General features: G+C 37.3%; 1 protein-coding gene across 6 annotated transcripts in view; it reads right to left on the bottom strand.

Moving 5' to 3' along the window:
* MIPOL1 (mirror-image polydactyly 1) overlaps positions 1-13,764 on the bottom strand; it is a 196,080-nt gene that overhangs the window by 69,665 nt on the left and 112,651 nt on the right. For all 6 annotated transcript variants that reach the window (XM_083361027.1, XM_083361030.1, XM_083361031.1 and 3 more), the window contains one exon: positions 12,964-13,071. In XM_083361027.1, coding sequence (XP_083217153.1) covers positions 12,964-13,071 — 108 coding nt within the window. The remainder of the gene's footprint in view (positions 1-12,963; positions 13,072-13,764) is intronic.

Genomic DNA, 13,764 nt, shown 5'->3' on the forward strand with positions numbered 1-13,764 from the left:
ATATTCTGTCTCTTGCCAAAATTCCTCAAATGTTGTCAACTTCCCTGCAGGCGGTTGTGTTAATGCAGGACTCTGGCCCTGAAGCCTATGAACACACAGTTGTATGGGCAGCGACTTTCCTTCTGTAAACATCACAAGATGTTGTGGTGGGTAAAATATCTAGAATGCTCAAAATATCAAAACAGGGTTCATATTGGTACAGAATTATGTGGAATCCTAATAGATCTATCTAAGCAAGTGCATAAAGGAGAACTAAAATGTTTGCACTGACACCAGAAATGTAAGATCAGTGAGATTCCCTAATTTTGTATCCTTTCCAATTCCAATAGATATTAACTAGTTTCATATGAAAGTTATTTATGATCAGGGATTTTAGCTTATTTGCATAAAAAGTTTAGGATTATGTTTTTATTTTTTCACTATTGTATTATTTTAATGCACTGAAAGCTGCTGAAATTAATTTACAATATTTAATATAAATAAAAGCAGAAGCTTTCCAGATGTGAAAAACTGCAGCTCATTACTTAATTTTAATGGTGCTTCTCTGGACAGTTAAGGACAATGATTCCTGGAACAATCTGATCTATCCAAGAGAAACAAAGAGCGGGGAAAATATTTCTCCAAACAAAGTGGAAGTGCTTTGTCTAATTTGTCTAATTTGTCTTGCCCAGTTTGGAATGATTGCCTTTTTCTTACAGTCCTAGTGACACAGTTTGCGACACTCAGGAGAGTTTCCTGCCTTTTGGGAAAACCTGTTCAGAGCCACAATTGTGAAGGAAGACTGATGGCCTCGTCAACAAGCAGCTGTACATGAAAAGAAATTGTGTTTCTTACATATCTGCTTCAACAAAATAAACTCAGTTCAGAATAAACTTCAAGCCAACATACATTCTAACTTCAGTTCTATGCAAAAGGCTTAATCTTGGCTTGGAGAAATAAAAAAAAAAGGCTAATCTGAATAATTCTGAAGTTTAGAGATTCTGTGCTATAATAATACAATTGTATTTAATGTATTTTTCCTAGAATTTTTAATTTTAGACTTTTCACTTTCTTCATTTATTAGCTAACAACTGGACTTGTATTCTCTGTCTTCTTTCCACCTCTTTTTTTTAATATCAATTTTTAGCATGTTTTTCTGGATGTCAGCTTATATGTGAGTCAAGCGGAAAGATTAAGGTTAACACCAGAAAAATATAAAATAAAATATTTGTTTAAAATAAATTTATATTTTAGGAAATCAGGCTACTATTTAATAAGTAAACAAAGCCATTTTGCATGTGTTTTTGAACTGATCATCTATCAATCTACATTTCACAGTCCTGTGCTACCTTGTGAAAAAAAACAAAAAACCGTGAAATTACATCTGCTAAATTGCAACTAGAGCCAAGATACCATCTTGTATTTTATAACCATGTATATAGGAAGCTGGAATGATGTGATCTAAGCTGCTTCTGCTATTACTACCATGTAAATTCCACTGGGCAAGCTTTTGAAAACATGAAAGCTGATGTCATTTTCCTTTGAACATAAACAAAACTCAGCAAGAGTGTGATCTATTTTTCAGAAGAAAAACTGAAAAAACAAAACTTTGAGAGAGCTAGACATTCCTCTGCAAGGTCATAGTTAATAAAACATTTGGAAAACGACATGATACAATTTGGGTTTAAAGGTTCACTTAACTTTGTTTTAGTGTTTTGAATCTGACAAACTCACATGTCAAAAGATGTTTAAATTGTTTTGTGTTTTGACAATTGATCTGGCAGAATAATTTTTAAGGAGCTTTCTTTATTTCTTTTTTGTTTCAGTTAAAATTAAAATCCATGCTGCCTAATCCTTGGAGTCAATCGTGTAATTAAGGGGATTTCAAGAGAGACCATGCACTGCATTAATTATAAAATTCAATATCTGTTTAATACTGTAACAAAAGAATGAATTCCAGGCAACACACCAAAATGCGATCACATCTATATTTGGGTGAGAATGTATTCCACTCCTGTTTCTACAAAAAAGTAGGCACTTGGTGCTTACAGTCATTCCTTTTCATATTCTGATATTTGAGCAGCCTAGAACTAAGCTGGTAATCATATCCAAATCATATTCAAATCCCAAGGTACTTTGGTTCAGGGTTGTAAACTTCTGGCCCTCTAGATCAGGGGTGTCAAACTCAATTTCATTGAGGGCCACATCAGCATTGAGGTTGCCCTTAGGGGGCTGGGTGGGTATGGCCTGGGTGGGCGTGGCCTACTGGGTGGGCGTGGCTAGAGTGCGTATGGCCTACTGGGTGGGCATGGCCAGCTCTACATCGTTCGCATCAAGGGTGCCTATGGGGTCCTGGGCAGGAGTGGGACAGATCTGGGGGTCTCTGGCAGAAGGAGGGTCTCTGGGCCAGGGCCAAGACAGTGGGGGCCGTTCCCTCACTGTTTCCAGGATGGCTTCGCGGGCCACATGAAACCACTTCGCGGGCCGGATCTGGCCCCTGGGCCTTGTGTTTGACATGTCTGCTCTAGATAGTACCAAACTATACTGTGTGCACAATTACTAGGCAAGTGAGTATTTTGACCATATTATCACTTTCATGCATATTTTCCACCTCCAAGTTGTACAAAACTGAATGCTTAGTGGATATAAGCATATCAAGGTTTTTTGAAAATTTTCTTGATAAGAAAGTACAATACAAACTTTTTACCAAAGAATGCATCTTACCATTGGTGTAGATATATTTGTCATCTGCATAAACTAGTTTTATTTTTGTTTCTCCCAATCTTGCCTTGTGAATTGGTTCTGGCTACACACATACACATACACATGTGCAGACACACATGGCTCTGTGCACACACCTATTCATATTTGTATCTGTATGAACTGGTATTGACTATACACAGATAGGTCTATATTTCATTTTAAAGAGCAAAACTTTTAAAAAAGAGATTCTTCAATTTTTATTTTCTTTGATTACCAGTAGAATAAGGCTTCAATCATACATTTCCTCGTATTTCATACATGGAAATAAATCCCACTGGGACCCATGGAGCTTTACTTTTGAGCAGACACGGACCCACGTGCTATTAATCTACTTAGAAATCTAAATATAGGTTCTTTGTGAATAGGGGTTTTCTTAATTGTCATTTTGGTTCAGCATGGCAAACTGACAATGATCACCTGAAAGTGTCTTGATGGACAGCTTTTAGGAAAGTGGTGTTTGTTGAGTTAATTCTACTTCTAAACTGAGCTGTATTAGTTTACCTTTCAAGTTAACGTTCTACATGCTTTTTTCATTTGCATTTTTTGGTCTAATGAAGGGTAAAAGTTGAAAATGCAACTGTTAAGAGAATATCCAAAGCACTGAAATTGAACTCTTTCCTCTTATCCTTAAAAGAGGAAAGAACTTCTCTGAGCTTATTGCTTCCTATTGAATAATTCATTTCTGTATAAGTACAATAAAATCAAGTACACTCAAGGACTGAGCAATCAGGTTCTGCAAGGATGACACATCCTAATATAGTCTCTGCTGAGATCTCCAAGTATTTGCTCTGTTTTAATATCTCCCACACAATGAGTCTGCATTCTACTTGTCTTGCCTGTGAGTAGTCATGTTTGGTATTGTGCTTAATCCTTGTGAAAGAATCCGAATCTGAAGAGATCTATAGTTTATACAATGTGCCCACTACCCTTCCTATTCTTTCCCTATTGTCTCTGAAATCATTGAAATCACCTGCAGTAATTGAGCACAAACCCTAAGAGCAGGGGTCTTCAAACCTGGTCCTTTTATGACTTGTGGACTTCAACTCACAGAATTCCTCAGCCAGGTACGCTGGCTGAGGAATTCTGAGAGTTGAAGTCCACAAGTCATAAAAGGGCCAAGTTTGAAGACCCCTGCCTAAGAGACTTTACATCTTAAGACTCTCACTTAAACAATTAAGAATAAGGGAGAAGAATGCTACCTGGAGACAACAGAAACCTATCTCACTTATGGATTACGAAGAATATAAAATGCCTAGAAATAGCTTCAACTACCAAGAATTATATTAAAGCAAATAACTCTGAAATGAACTCTCACTTGGCTGCCAACACTTAAGCAGCCCAACAGAGCAATTATGTTGATACAAATAGCAACTGCCAGCAGTATTTATTTTCAATAGCTTCAACACAGTTCAAAGCTACTGACAATAAAGACCAATTGATTTTGTCACTGTCTGGTTTTTTGTCCTATGGACATTGATATGGACAAAACATTCCTAGATGTGGCCTTGGATGGGAGTCAGCATGGACAGGTTAAAGCGACCAGCTGTTTTAACAAATTGTGCCAGACTGGACATCAAACCAGCTGGGCCTTATCGCTTTAGTTGGTTCTGTCTTATTGCACTGGGACGATATTCCAAAAGATTAGTTTAGGAAAGTATTTTGGACAAAATAAATGTTTGACAGAAAATAACATACTTTCTTTGTTTTTAAAGTCTGAAAAATAGCCACTTTAGCTTTTTTCAACTCCATGTCCTCCAGATGGAACTGAAGACAACACCCATACAATCCAGCTAGCATTTGTGCAAATATTTACTCCATTTATGCCATAGTAAGTTCTATAAAATCTTCAGTTAAAACTATTATAAATAGTCCTTAGTTAGTGGTAGTAACTGGGACCAGAGTTTCTGTTGTTAAGTGATGTTATAGTAAAGTACAATTGCTATTGCTTAGTGATGGCAATCCCAGCACTCACCTTTGCCATTGTTAAACAAGGACTGGAGGTTATTAAGTGAGTCACAGCCAGGGAATATGTGGTACAAGGTGTGGCATGAACATGGCAGGGCTGGGGGTGGCTGCTGCCAGGGCAGAGAGTGCATGGTCCTTGCAGAACCTGGTTGCATGAGTGCCTGCTGCCAGATAGGGGAGGGTGCATAATTTACAAGAGCATCTGCCCCTGGGGACTTCCCCTTTGTTTGTGCAGGACACTGCAATTATTGTCAGTGAAAGCCAGTTGCGAAGCACTCATATTGTGACCAAGTGACCACAGAGATGCTGGGATGGCTAGAACTTCAAGGACCATTCATTCACCACCATCATAACTTGGAATGGTTGCTGAAAGAGTGGTCATTAAATTAAAACTGCCTTTACCCCTTCTTGCTACAAATCTGTGTTCATTCAGCTCTGCCATTTAGGCAAATGAAGAATAAATGAAAGCAAATTCCCTGGACTTTCACTCTTGCAGCAAGATGTTTGAGACTGCGGAGCATAAAGAGGTGGAGAAGGCAAAAAAATATCTTGGGCCAATATTGCAGTTATGCAACAACTTAAAATCTCTAACTACAATGCTGTGACAGAAAAGCTGTTGTTGATGAACTTCTACTTACCATACCTGAGATATGGTTCAAAGATACACTACAACTATTTTCTGAGATGATAACATTCTAGTAAATTTGCTGTAATTCAAATTAAAGTGCAGCTTGTTAAAACATCACAGGAGCCCTTACAAGCTGCACTTTAATTTGAATTACAGCAAACTTACTAGAATGTTATCATCTCAGAAAATAGTTGTAGTATATATCTGAACCATACATCAGGTTGCTACATCTACAGGCAACATAGGACTTGTGTTCTTTCATTACTCATCCTCTTGTTACTGGGTGGTCATGAGGGAAGGCAAAACACAAAGTGGGAATGTGATATCACGAAGCAAAACTCACCTCTTTTGTATGTGCATCTTGACATCACGTGCCTTCTCCAACAGGGGAAGTGACTTGCATTGTAATATTACAACAATATGTTTCATCTTTCTGACAAAATCTCCAGATTTTATGGATGCCTTTCTCTCCTGTACGTATCATTTGAAATATATTAACATGCTGCAGATATCCACACATTCAGCACAGATATATGCAGGGTGAAAGCCTTCATGATTTGAAATTGTGTGCACTTTGGCTTCAGTGCAAGCCAAGACCTAGCGGGACAAGGTCTTGACTTGTGTAAAACCCAACCAAAATACAACTGTGTGTGCAAAGGCTTCCTTCCTGCACTGAATGTGTGTATATACACACAAATACCTCTCTCTCTCTTTTGTACTAGGCAGGGTGGGTGTATTTGTGCTGATAATCCATGATTTAGTAATGTCTGACACTTATGTGTCTTCATTTCATACTTTTTCTCTAGTACCGTAGTTTCTGGCGTATAAGACGACTTTTTAACCCATGAAAATCTTCTCAAAAGTCAGGGGTCGTCTTATACACCGGGTGCTGAAACTTTAGGGACAGGGCTGGCTGGAAAACCTGGAGCAGATCTCCCATTTAGTCTGTGCAGGGAAAGCGGGACCAATTGGAGAAGAAGCTGCAGTCTGTGATTTTTTACAGGCTGGGGTCTAGGCATCTTTCCTTCTAAAGTTGAAGAGCAGCTGTAGTCTATCCCAACTTGAAAGGCAGGTGGGGAATGCTGCAGCCATAGCAGCTGCTTAGCTCTAAGGACACATTTGACTCAGGAACTGGGCGGGCTGGCTAGAAAACCTGGAGCGGATCTCCCATTTGGTCTTTTTTTTTTATCCCATTTATATCCCGCCCTTCTCCAAAGACTCAGGGCGGCTTACAATTTAAAGCACAAATCAATGTGCTTAGCAATAGCCTTCATTCTATGTATATGCCTGCTTATTAGAGCTTTCACCCCACCCCCCACAAGCAGCATTATTACAAAGTCAGCTTATTGCTCCCAACAATCTGAGTCCTCATTTTACCTACCTCGGAAGCATGGAAGGCTGAGTCAACCTTGAGCCTGGTGGGATGCGAACCTGCACTAATTGCAGGCAGCTGGTGTTACTTAAGGCTCTGCGCAGGGAAAGCTTTAGAGTGAATTAGGAGAAGTGAAAAAGTGAATTAGGAAAATAGGAAACGGTTGCTGGAATTGGGTATGTGTAGTTTAACGAAGAGAAGGGTGAGGGGTGACATGATAGCAGTGATCCAATATCTCAGGGGCTGCCACAAAGAAGAGGGAGCCAAGCTATTCTCCAAAGCACTTGAAAGCAGGACAAGAAGCAATGGATGGAAACTAGTCAAGGAGAGAAGCAACCTAGAACTAAGGAGAAACTTCCTGACAGTTAGAAAAATTAACCAGTGGAACAACCTGCCTCCAGAAGTGGTGAATGCTCCAACACTGGAAGTTTTTAAGAAGAGACTAGACAGCCATTTGTCTGAAATGGTATAGGGTTTCCTGCCTTAGCAGAGGGTTGGACTAGATGACCTCCAAGGTCCCTTCCAAATACTTCTTCTTCTTCTTCTTCTTCTTCTTCTTCTTCTTCTTCTTCTTCTTCTTCTTCTTCTTCTTCTTCTTCTTCTTCTTCTTCTTCTTATTATTATTATTATTATTATTATTATTATTATTATTATTAAGTTTAATCCACTTGCACTGTTTTATGTTTACATGTTTGATGACAAACAGCCTTATGTTTATAAGTGACAGTTTTCCTACTAAGTACCTGCATGTCATAAGCATTTGCAGGGCTTTTTTTGTCATAGAACACTCAGAACGGAGTTCCGGCACCTTTTTTTTGGATGGAACCTTGTAGGGTAGGTAAGGCGGGTTGTATGACATGTGTGAGTTCCGGCACCTTTTTCTTTTACAAAAAAAGCACTGAGCATTTGAATTAAAATTACCATATTAAAATAAAATCTGATGTTTTTTAAATTTTATTTGGTGTGCGTTGGAAGAGGGGTAGTCTTATACAACGAGTATAGCCCAAACCCTATAATTTAACAGGAAATTTAGGGGGTCGTCTTATACGCCCAGTCGTCTTATACACCGGAAAATATGGTATGCTAAAAACTTTAAAACTAACTATATTATCTATGATGTCTGAATTTGGAGAATTGTGGTTTGTTTAACTGTTACCTGAATCTTCCTTAGTATTAAGCTAGAATGGATAGTTTCACGCCTTATGATAATTTAAAAGCAAACAAACCACACTACTGCTTAGATTTAGTGCAATTTCAGCATTGTTTAGTGGGAATTTCTTAAAATCTAAAACAATATTGTGATTGTTTTTTCCTTTTAACCACAGTTTAATAAACCACAGATTCATGAGTTTAGTAGCAAAAATATGGTAATTAATTTCAAAGTGAAAACATTGGCTATATGTCAGATATAGAAAAAAACAGTTTCCCCTTATTCATAAAAAGGGCTATATAAGTCAACAAGCAGAAAAGTCATTTAAATTAGTCTGCCATAATGGAGAAGACACTACATGCTGAGGTCAAGCAACAATACCAGCTGTTTAAGGTTTTAACAGTCAAATTTTGAAGATCACATAGGAGCCGTGACCAGGGGGGCTTTTGCCCAGGTTCGCCTGGTGCGCCAGTTGCGTCCCTATCTGGACCGAGACGCCCTACGCACAGTTACTCATGCGCTTGTGACCTCCCGTTTGGACTACTGTAACGCTCTCTACATGGGGCTGCCCTTGAAGACCACTCGGAGGCTTCAACTGGTGCAGAATGCGGCCGCGCGAGTTGTAATGGGGGCTTCCCGATACTCCCATGTAACACCTCTACTCCGTGAGCTGCATTGGCTTCCGGTTGCCCTCCGGGTGAAATTCAAGGTGCTGGTTATCACCTATAAAGCCCTACATGGCCTGGGTCCGGGATATCTGAGGGAACACCTGCTGCCGGCATCAAACGCCCTTCGCCCAGTGCGCTCCCACAGGGAGGGTCTGCTCAGGGTCCCGCCGGTAAGAGACTGCCGGCGGGTGACACCCAGGGATAGGGCCTTCTCGGTGGGAGCGCCTGCCCTCTGGAACCAGCTGCCAGTGGAGCTGAGAACTGCCCCCGACCTTCGATCATTCCGCCGGGGCCTGAAGACCTGGCTCTTCGAGCTCTCGGGCCCAGACTGAGGAGGAATTTTTAATTTGGGGTTCTTTTTAACTGACTACAGGGTTAATTTAATATTTTTTAATTTGGTTCTTAATTTTTGTATTTTGGATTTTTAATTCCCTGTAAACCGCCCTGAGTCCTCAGGGAATAGGGCGGTATATAAATATAACTAAATAAATAAATAAATAAATAAATAATATTTAAACATATAAACATGTATGAGTATTATGAATATTTTGCCATTTCTGTTAAAATCCATAAAACTTTTGATTTTTTTGGTAGCATTTGTATTTTTGGTAGCATTTGTATTCTAATAGTTTGTATTCTAATAGTTTTTCAACTTCCAGTGGAAAACAGTTGCAAATTCTGATTAAAATCTTAAATTATTTAATTATGTCAGTATATAAATGAAACCTATTCATGGAGAGCCACAGGATAGGATTTGCCTAGCTAACTTTGCTAACTATCTAACTTTGCTTCAATTTGGTGGATTAGCTAGGATTGTGTGAATTAGAATTTGGTTTTGTGGTGTGCAATGAAAGGAGATTTGGTAAATGCAAATATGTGATATCTGCTTTGTCAAGGAGAGTTTGAAGTCTTGAAAACACATTAAGGCCTCCCCTTTTACTGACCCACCCTGTCTAGAAAAAAAATCCTCATTCATGACATTTACAAATTTCAAGGCATATAACACACAAGAGCTGAATTTTATCAGGTAGAGGGGCTCAGGTGCCATTTTTTAAAAGCCATACCTTAGAAATATTTATATACAACTTGCCCCACCTATGTCTCCTCTATGTCTACTGGAGACTGAAAGTAGATTCTATTAACTTGGAATGGTATTCCAGATAAGAAGGTCAGAGATCGGTCAGAAAAAGACCTTTGTTATTTAGAGCTTCCTATGGCTTCTCTTTGGGGTAAAGAGCTTCGGAAACCACTTACAGCATTTTTGTACAGGACAAACAACCATGCATCATTATGCACTCACTTTAAATAAAGAAATTTAAATTAATTGCTATTTTATTTCAGTCATTTCTCAATATTTCCTAACTACTATCCAACAGCATTTTCACTGAATTTTCCACTAAACGCAAGAAAATTTATCTAGGGTTATCCTAAATTATTTGTACTCCACTAGCGTCTGCCTGAAATGAGGAGCTTTCCCCTCCTTTTTCTCCCCTTGCATATTTAGCAATCTCTTTGAATCCTCTCTGTTATTCTGTTACCCCAGTCCCTGTAATTTCAATAAATCCTTGGTTGCATAAGGATTACAAATCCCAGAATTCCCAATCAGTACTGATATATCTGCTGCTCTCCAGATGTATGGGATTGCAGATCAAATAATGCTCAGCTAACATTCTCAATTACTAAGCTAGTTAGGAGATGTGTTGTAGTTATAACATATGGTTGCTTTGTAATTGGGTGGCTATGTAATTAGAGATAGATAGTTAAATAAGAATCAGGAAGGAATATGACCAATTAGGATAGGTAATGTTCTGATGATAGGTAATGTACTGATCTTATAAAGCACCTAGATTATTCAAGCTTATTCAAAAGAAATCTTTGGTAGCTACAGCCTCATCCTGTATTACTTCATTTAACTGACACATTATCTTTTGGTCATCATCAGCTCTTCAAGAAGAATCAGTGTTTTCATATTACTTTGGAATAAATGATAAATAATGGGACACCAATATATATTTCTATTGAGTTCTGTTGCTCTTATTGTCTATAAATTTAAATTAGATACATTTTTTTGAAACATACAACCAAAGCTAAGTAGGAACTATACTAGAACTTTTCTAGCGTATGCAATGTTCTTGTCTTTATGAATAAAGAAGTTAATGCTTTGTATTGTATTTCCTCCCTTCAGGCCTAATGATTTGCTAAGATTAACGCAACTCTTTCATATAATCTGTTTTGGCTTCAGAAATACATTTTTCTTGATAAAACCCTTTCCTTAACCACAGCTAAACAATATCTACTCTACTTTCAATGTTAAGTGAAACAGACATTTAGACAAACAGTATTAATAATTAAAATAAGGATATAATATTTTTCATAAAAAGAAAGCACCATACAAGTATCAGCTGAGTCATAATCCTACTGTGGATGGCTGCATGGGTTTTCTCCTCTTGAAAGTGAAAAAAAGTAAAATAGGCCCCTTGGCTTAATAGTCTTATTTGCGTTACTTGTGTAAAACGTGTGCCAGAAAAGCATGGTTTTCAGAAGCAACAATAGTTTGAGCAATAAATGTACACAAAATCTGTTTGGCTCTATTGTAAATAATGTTCAACTTATTTATATTGTGTTAAAAGTTAAATTGTGCTGAGAATGTTTAAATCCTAACCAGTCTGTATTGTAATAAACATATCTATTAGACTTACATATACCTACCATTGCTGATAAAATAAACATGATGTCTTTCAAAGAACTGTAAATCTTGTACATGGAAGAAATACTGCAGAGATCAACAATATGATATTAATTATTTTAGTTTAGCCAGACTGAAATTTGCCACATTTATTACATAATGTTTTACCACTAATAAGACAAAACATTTTTCAAATTGTAGGTTCAAATATTGTATCTTTTAAACTGTATAAAAACATTTGCCTACATTGTTAAATGACTATAAATTCAAACATATTAATATATAGAATTAAAGTTTTAAATGAAAAAAAAAATGAATTGGATGAGTTGTAATGATACCCATGCCACTCTAAGTTTAAAATACTTAAATGTAGCAACACTGAAAGTCTAAATCAAAGTAGCAAATACAGTTTTTTAACGTTAAAAAGTGACTCATGATTTTGATAATGAAAGAATTAAAGCTACAGACAAATGAAACAGTTGGTGATGAACTACATTTTATTTGACAGCTGCCTAAATTTCCCTCTCATCTAAGAGGTTTTTGAACATTCCCATGACAACCAAGCAGAAAGCAGCTTTATCTCTGTTGCCTCATGAAAGTTGCCTGGGCTCAAATCTTAAGAGTAAGTCAGAAAAATAAGCTCAGTTTTATGAGTTGGTACAATCTATTTATTAAAAGAGATACCTATTTCATATTTCAAAAGTAAAACAAAGGTAACATTATATTTACCTCTAAAACTTAAAGCAAGTATGCTAATCTACTAAAAACAAAGTTAAACATTAGAAATGAATAGGAATTGAGGTAAAAATTATGGGCCAATTGACAATGATTTCTTTTGTTTTCTTTACCCTTGTTAAGATGAATTAGGAATTCCCTCTTTTGGTCTTTTAAAAACAAAATGTAAATATTGGGATCGAAAAGTCTCTGAAAAGATTTAGATCCTGCTTTTTCCTCCTAAGGATTCCCAAGAACTACAAACAAGAAAAAAAAAGCCAAGCACAACTTCGTCTACAATGTAAAATAAAAACTGGTTATAAGAATATTTTAAAATTCCAAAGTGAAAGCTCTGTTTAGAAACTCCATCCCCAAAATGAAGGCTTTTACTCTTCCCTGAGGGCACTAATGAGGAAGTAAGGTACACCTCTTGCTCCATCTCCTTTTTATCCATCTCCTCCCTTTTATTTTTTCAATAAGGTGTTTTTTTTTTAACCTGGAACTGGAAAGAGGAAATCATCAACTACCTATTTGCAAACATCAGTATCAACAATGTCGTTACTAATACAATAAGTAAATAATTTTACTAATACATCATGTAATATTTTGGGCAGATACTTTTTAAAAATACAGTCACTACTGGACAAACAAGAGGAATTTCTCTCCAAATATTATAGATCTGCAATTCTGCTTGCTATAAAGAGTTTGTATCAATTTAATGTTCGTTAACACAAGATAGCTGATCAAAATTTGAAAAGAATATTGTTTTATTTTCTTATGTTCGCACACACTTGCTCTCTCATGCAGAGAGAGAGAGAGAGAGAGAGAGAGAGAGAGAGAGAGAGAGAGAGAGAGAGAGAGAGCGCACAAAATAATACCATAACAGAAGGGTGCTGTATTTGTGTTTAAAGAAGAGGTTGTTGGCAAACAGCACAGCTCACTTCTGCTGAAATGTACACAACTGATCTATGCAGCAGAGAAAGCTGGCACCCAGGGCTTACAACCTTAATTTGCCTGCTAGAAGGAATGGAGATTTACCTTCAGAGCACGTTCTTGATTGTTTTTAGCAGTCAGATGTCTAGGGTTGTTTGCAGAAGTCTGGTTCTGCTCTTTCATATGATGAAGCTCCTGCTCCAGCCGTTTGCACTGCAACGAGGAAAGAATCCCATTAAGTAAAGGAAACGGTATGTATATGTGTGTGTGTGTGCGTGTACATACACATGCAGGTATACACTGTGGGCACGATTATTAGGCAAGTTGTATTTTGAAGGATTAATTTTCTTTTTGAACAATTACAGTGCTCTCGGTCAATCCAAAATGTTAATAAACCTCAAACCTGAATATTCAAAAAGTGAAAATGAGGTTTTGGCTTTCCTAGGAGAATATCTATGTTGCACAATTATTGTGAACTATTAGTGTGCAGAATTAGTATGCAGCTAAATAAAAAATGAAAATTTGCCCATCTCACTCATTTATTTGCAACAGTTAAAGTGAGAATAATAAACAAACAACTCAAAATGTACAAATAAACATTTCTGACATTTTTTAAAAAATCAGTGACCAATATAGCCACCTTTCTTTTCAATAACAGTCATAAGCCTTCCATTCTTGGAGTCTGTCAGTTTCTTGATCTGTTGACAATCAACGTTTTCTGCAGCAACAACCACAGCCTCCCAGACACTGTTCAGAAAGGTGTACTGTTTATCTTCACCATAAATCTCCCATTTAAGAAGGGCACACAAGTTCTCAATAGGGTTTGGTCAGGTGAGGAAGGGGGTCATGTCATTATTCTTTCATCTTTAAGGCCTTTACTGGCTAGGCATGCAGTGGAGTACTTCA

The sequence above is a fragment of the Vipera ursinii genome, assembly GCF_947247035.1.
Source record: "Vipera ursinii genome assembly, chromosome: 1".
Lineage (NCBI taxonomy): Eukaryota > Metazoa > Chordata > Lepidosauria > Squamata > Viperidae > Vipera > Vipera ursinii.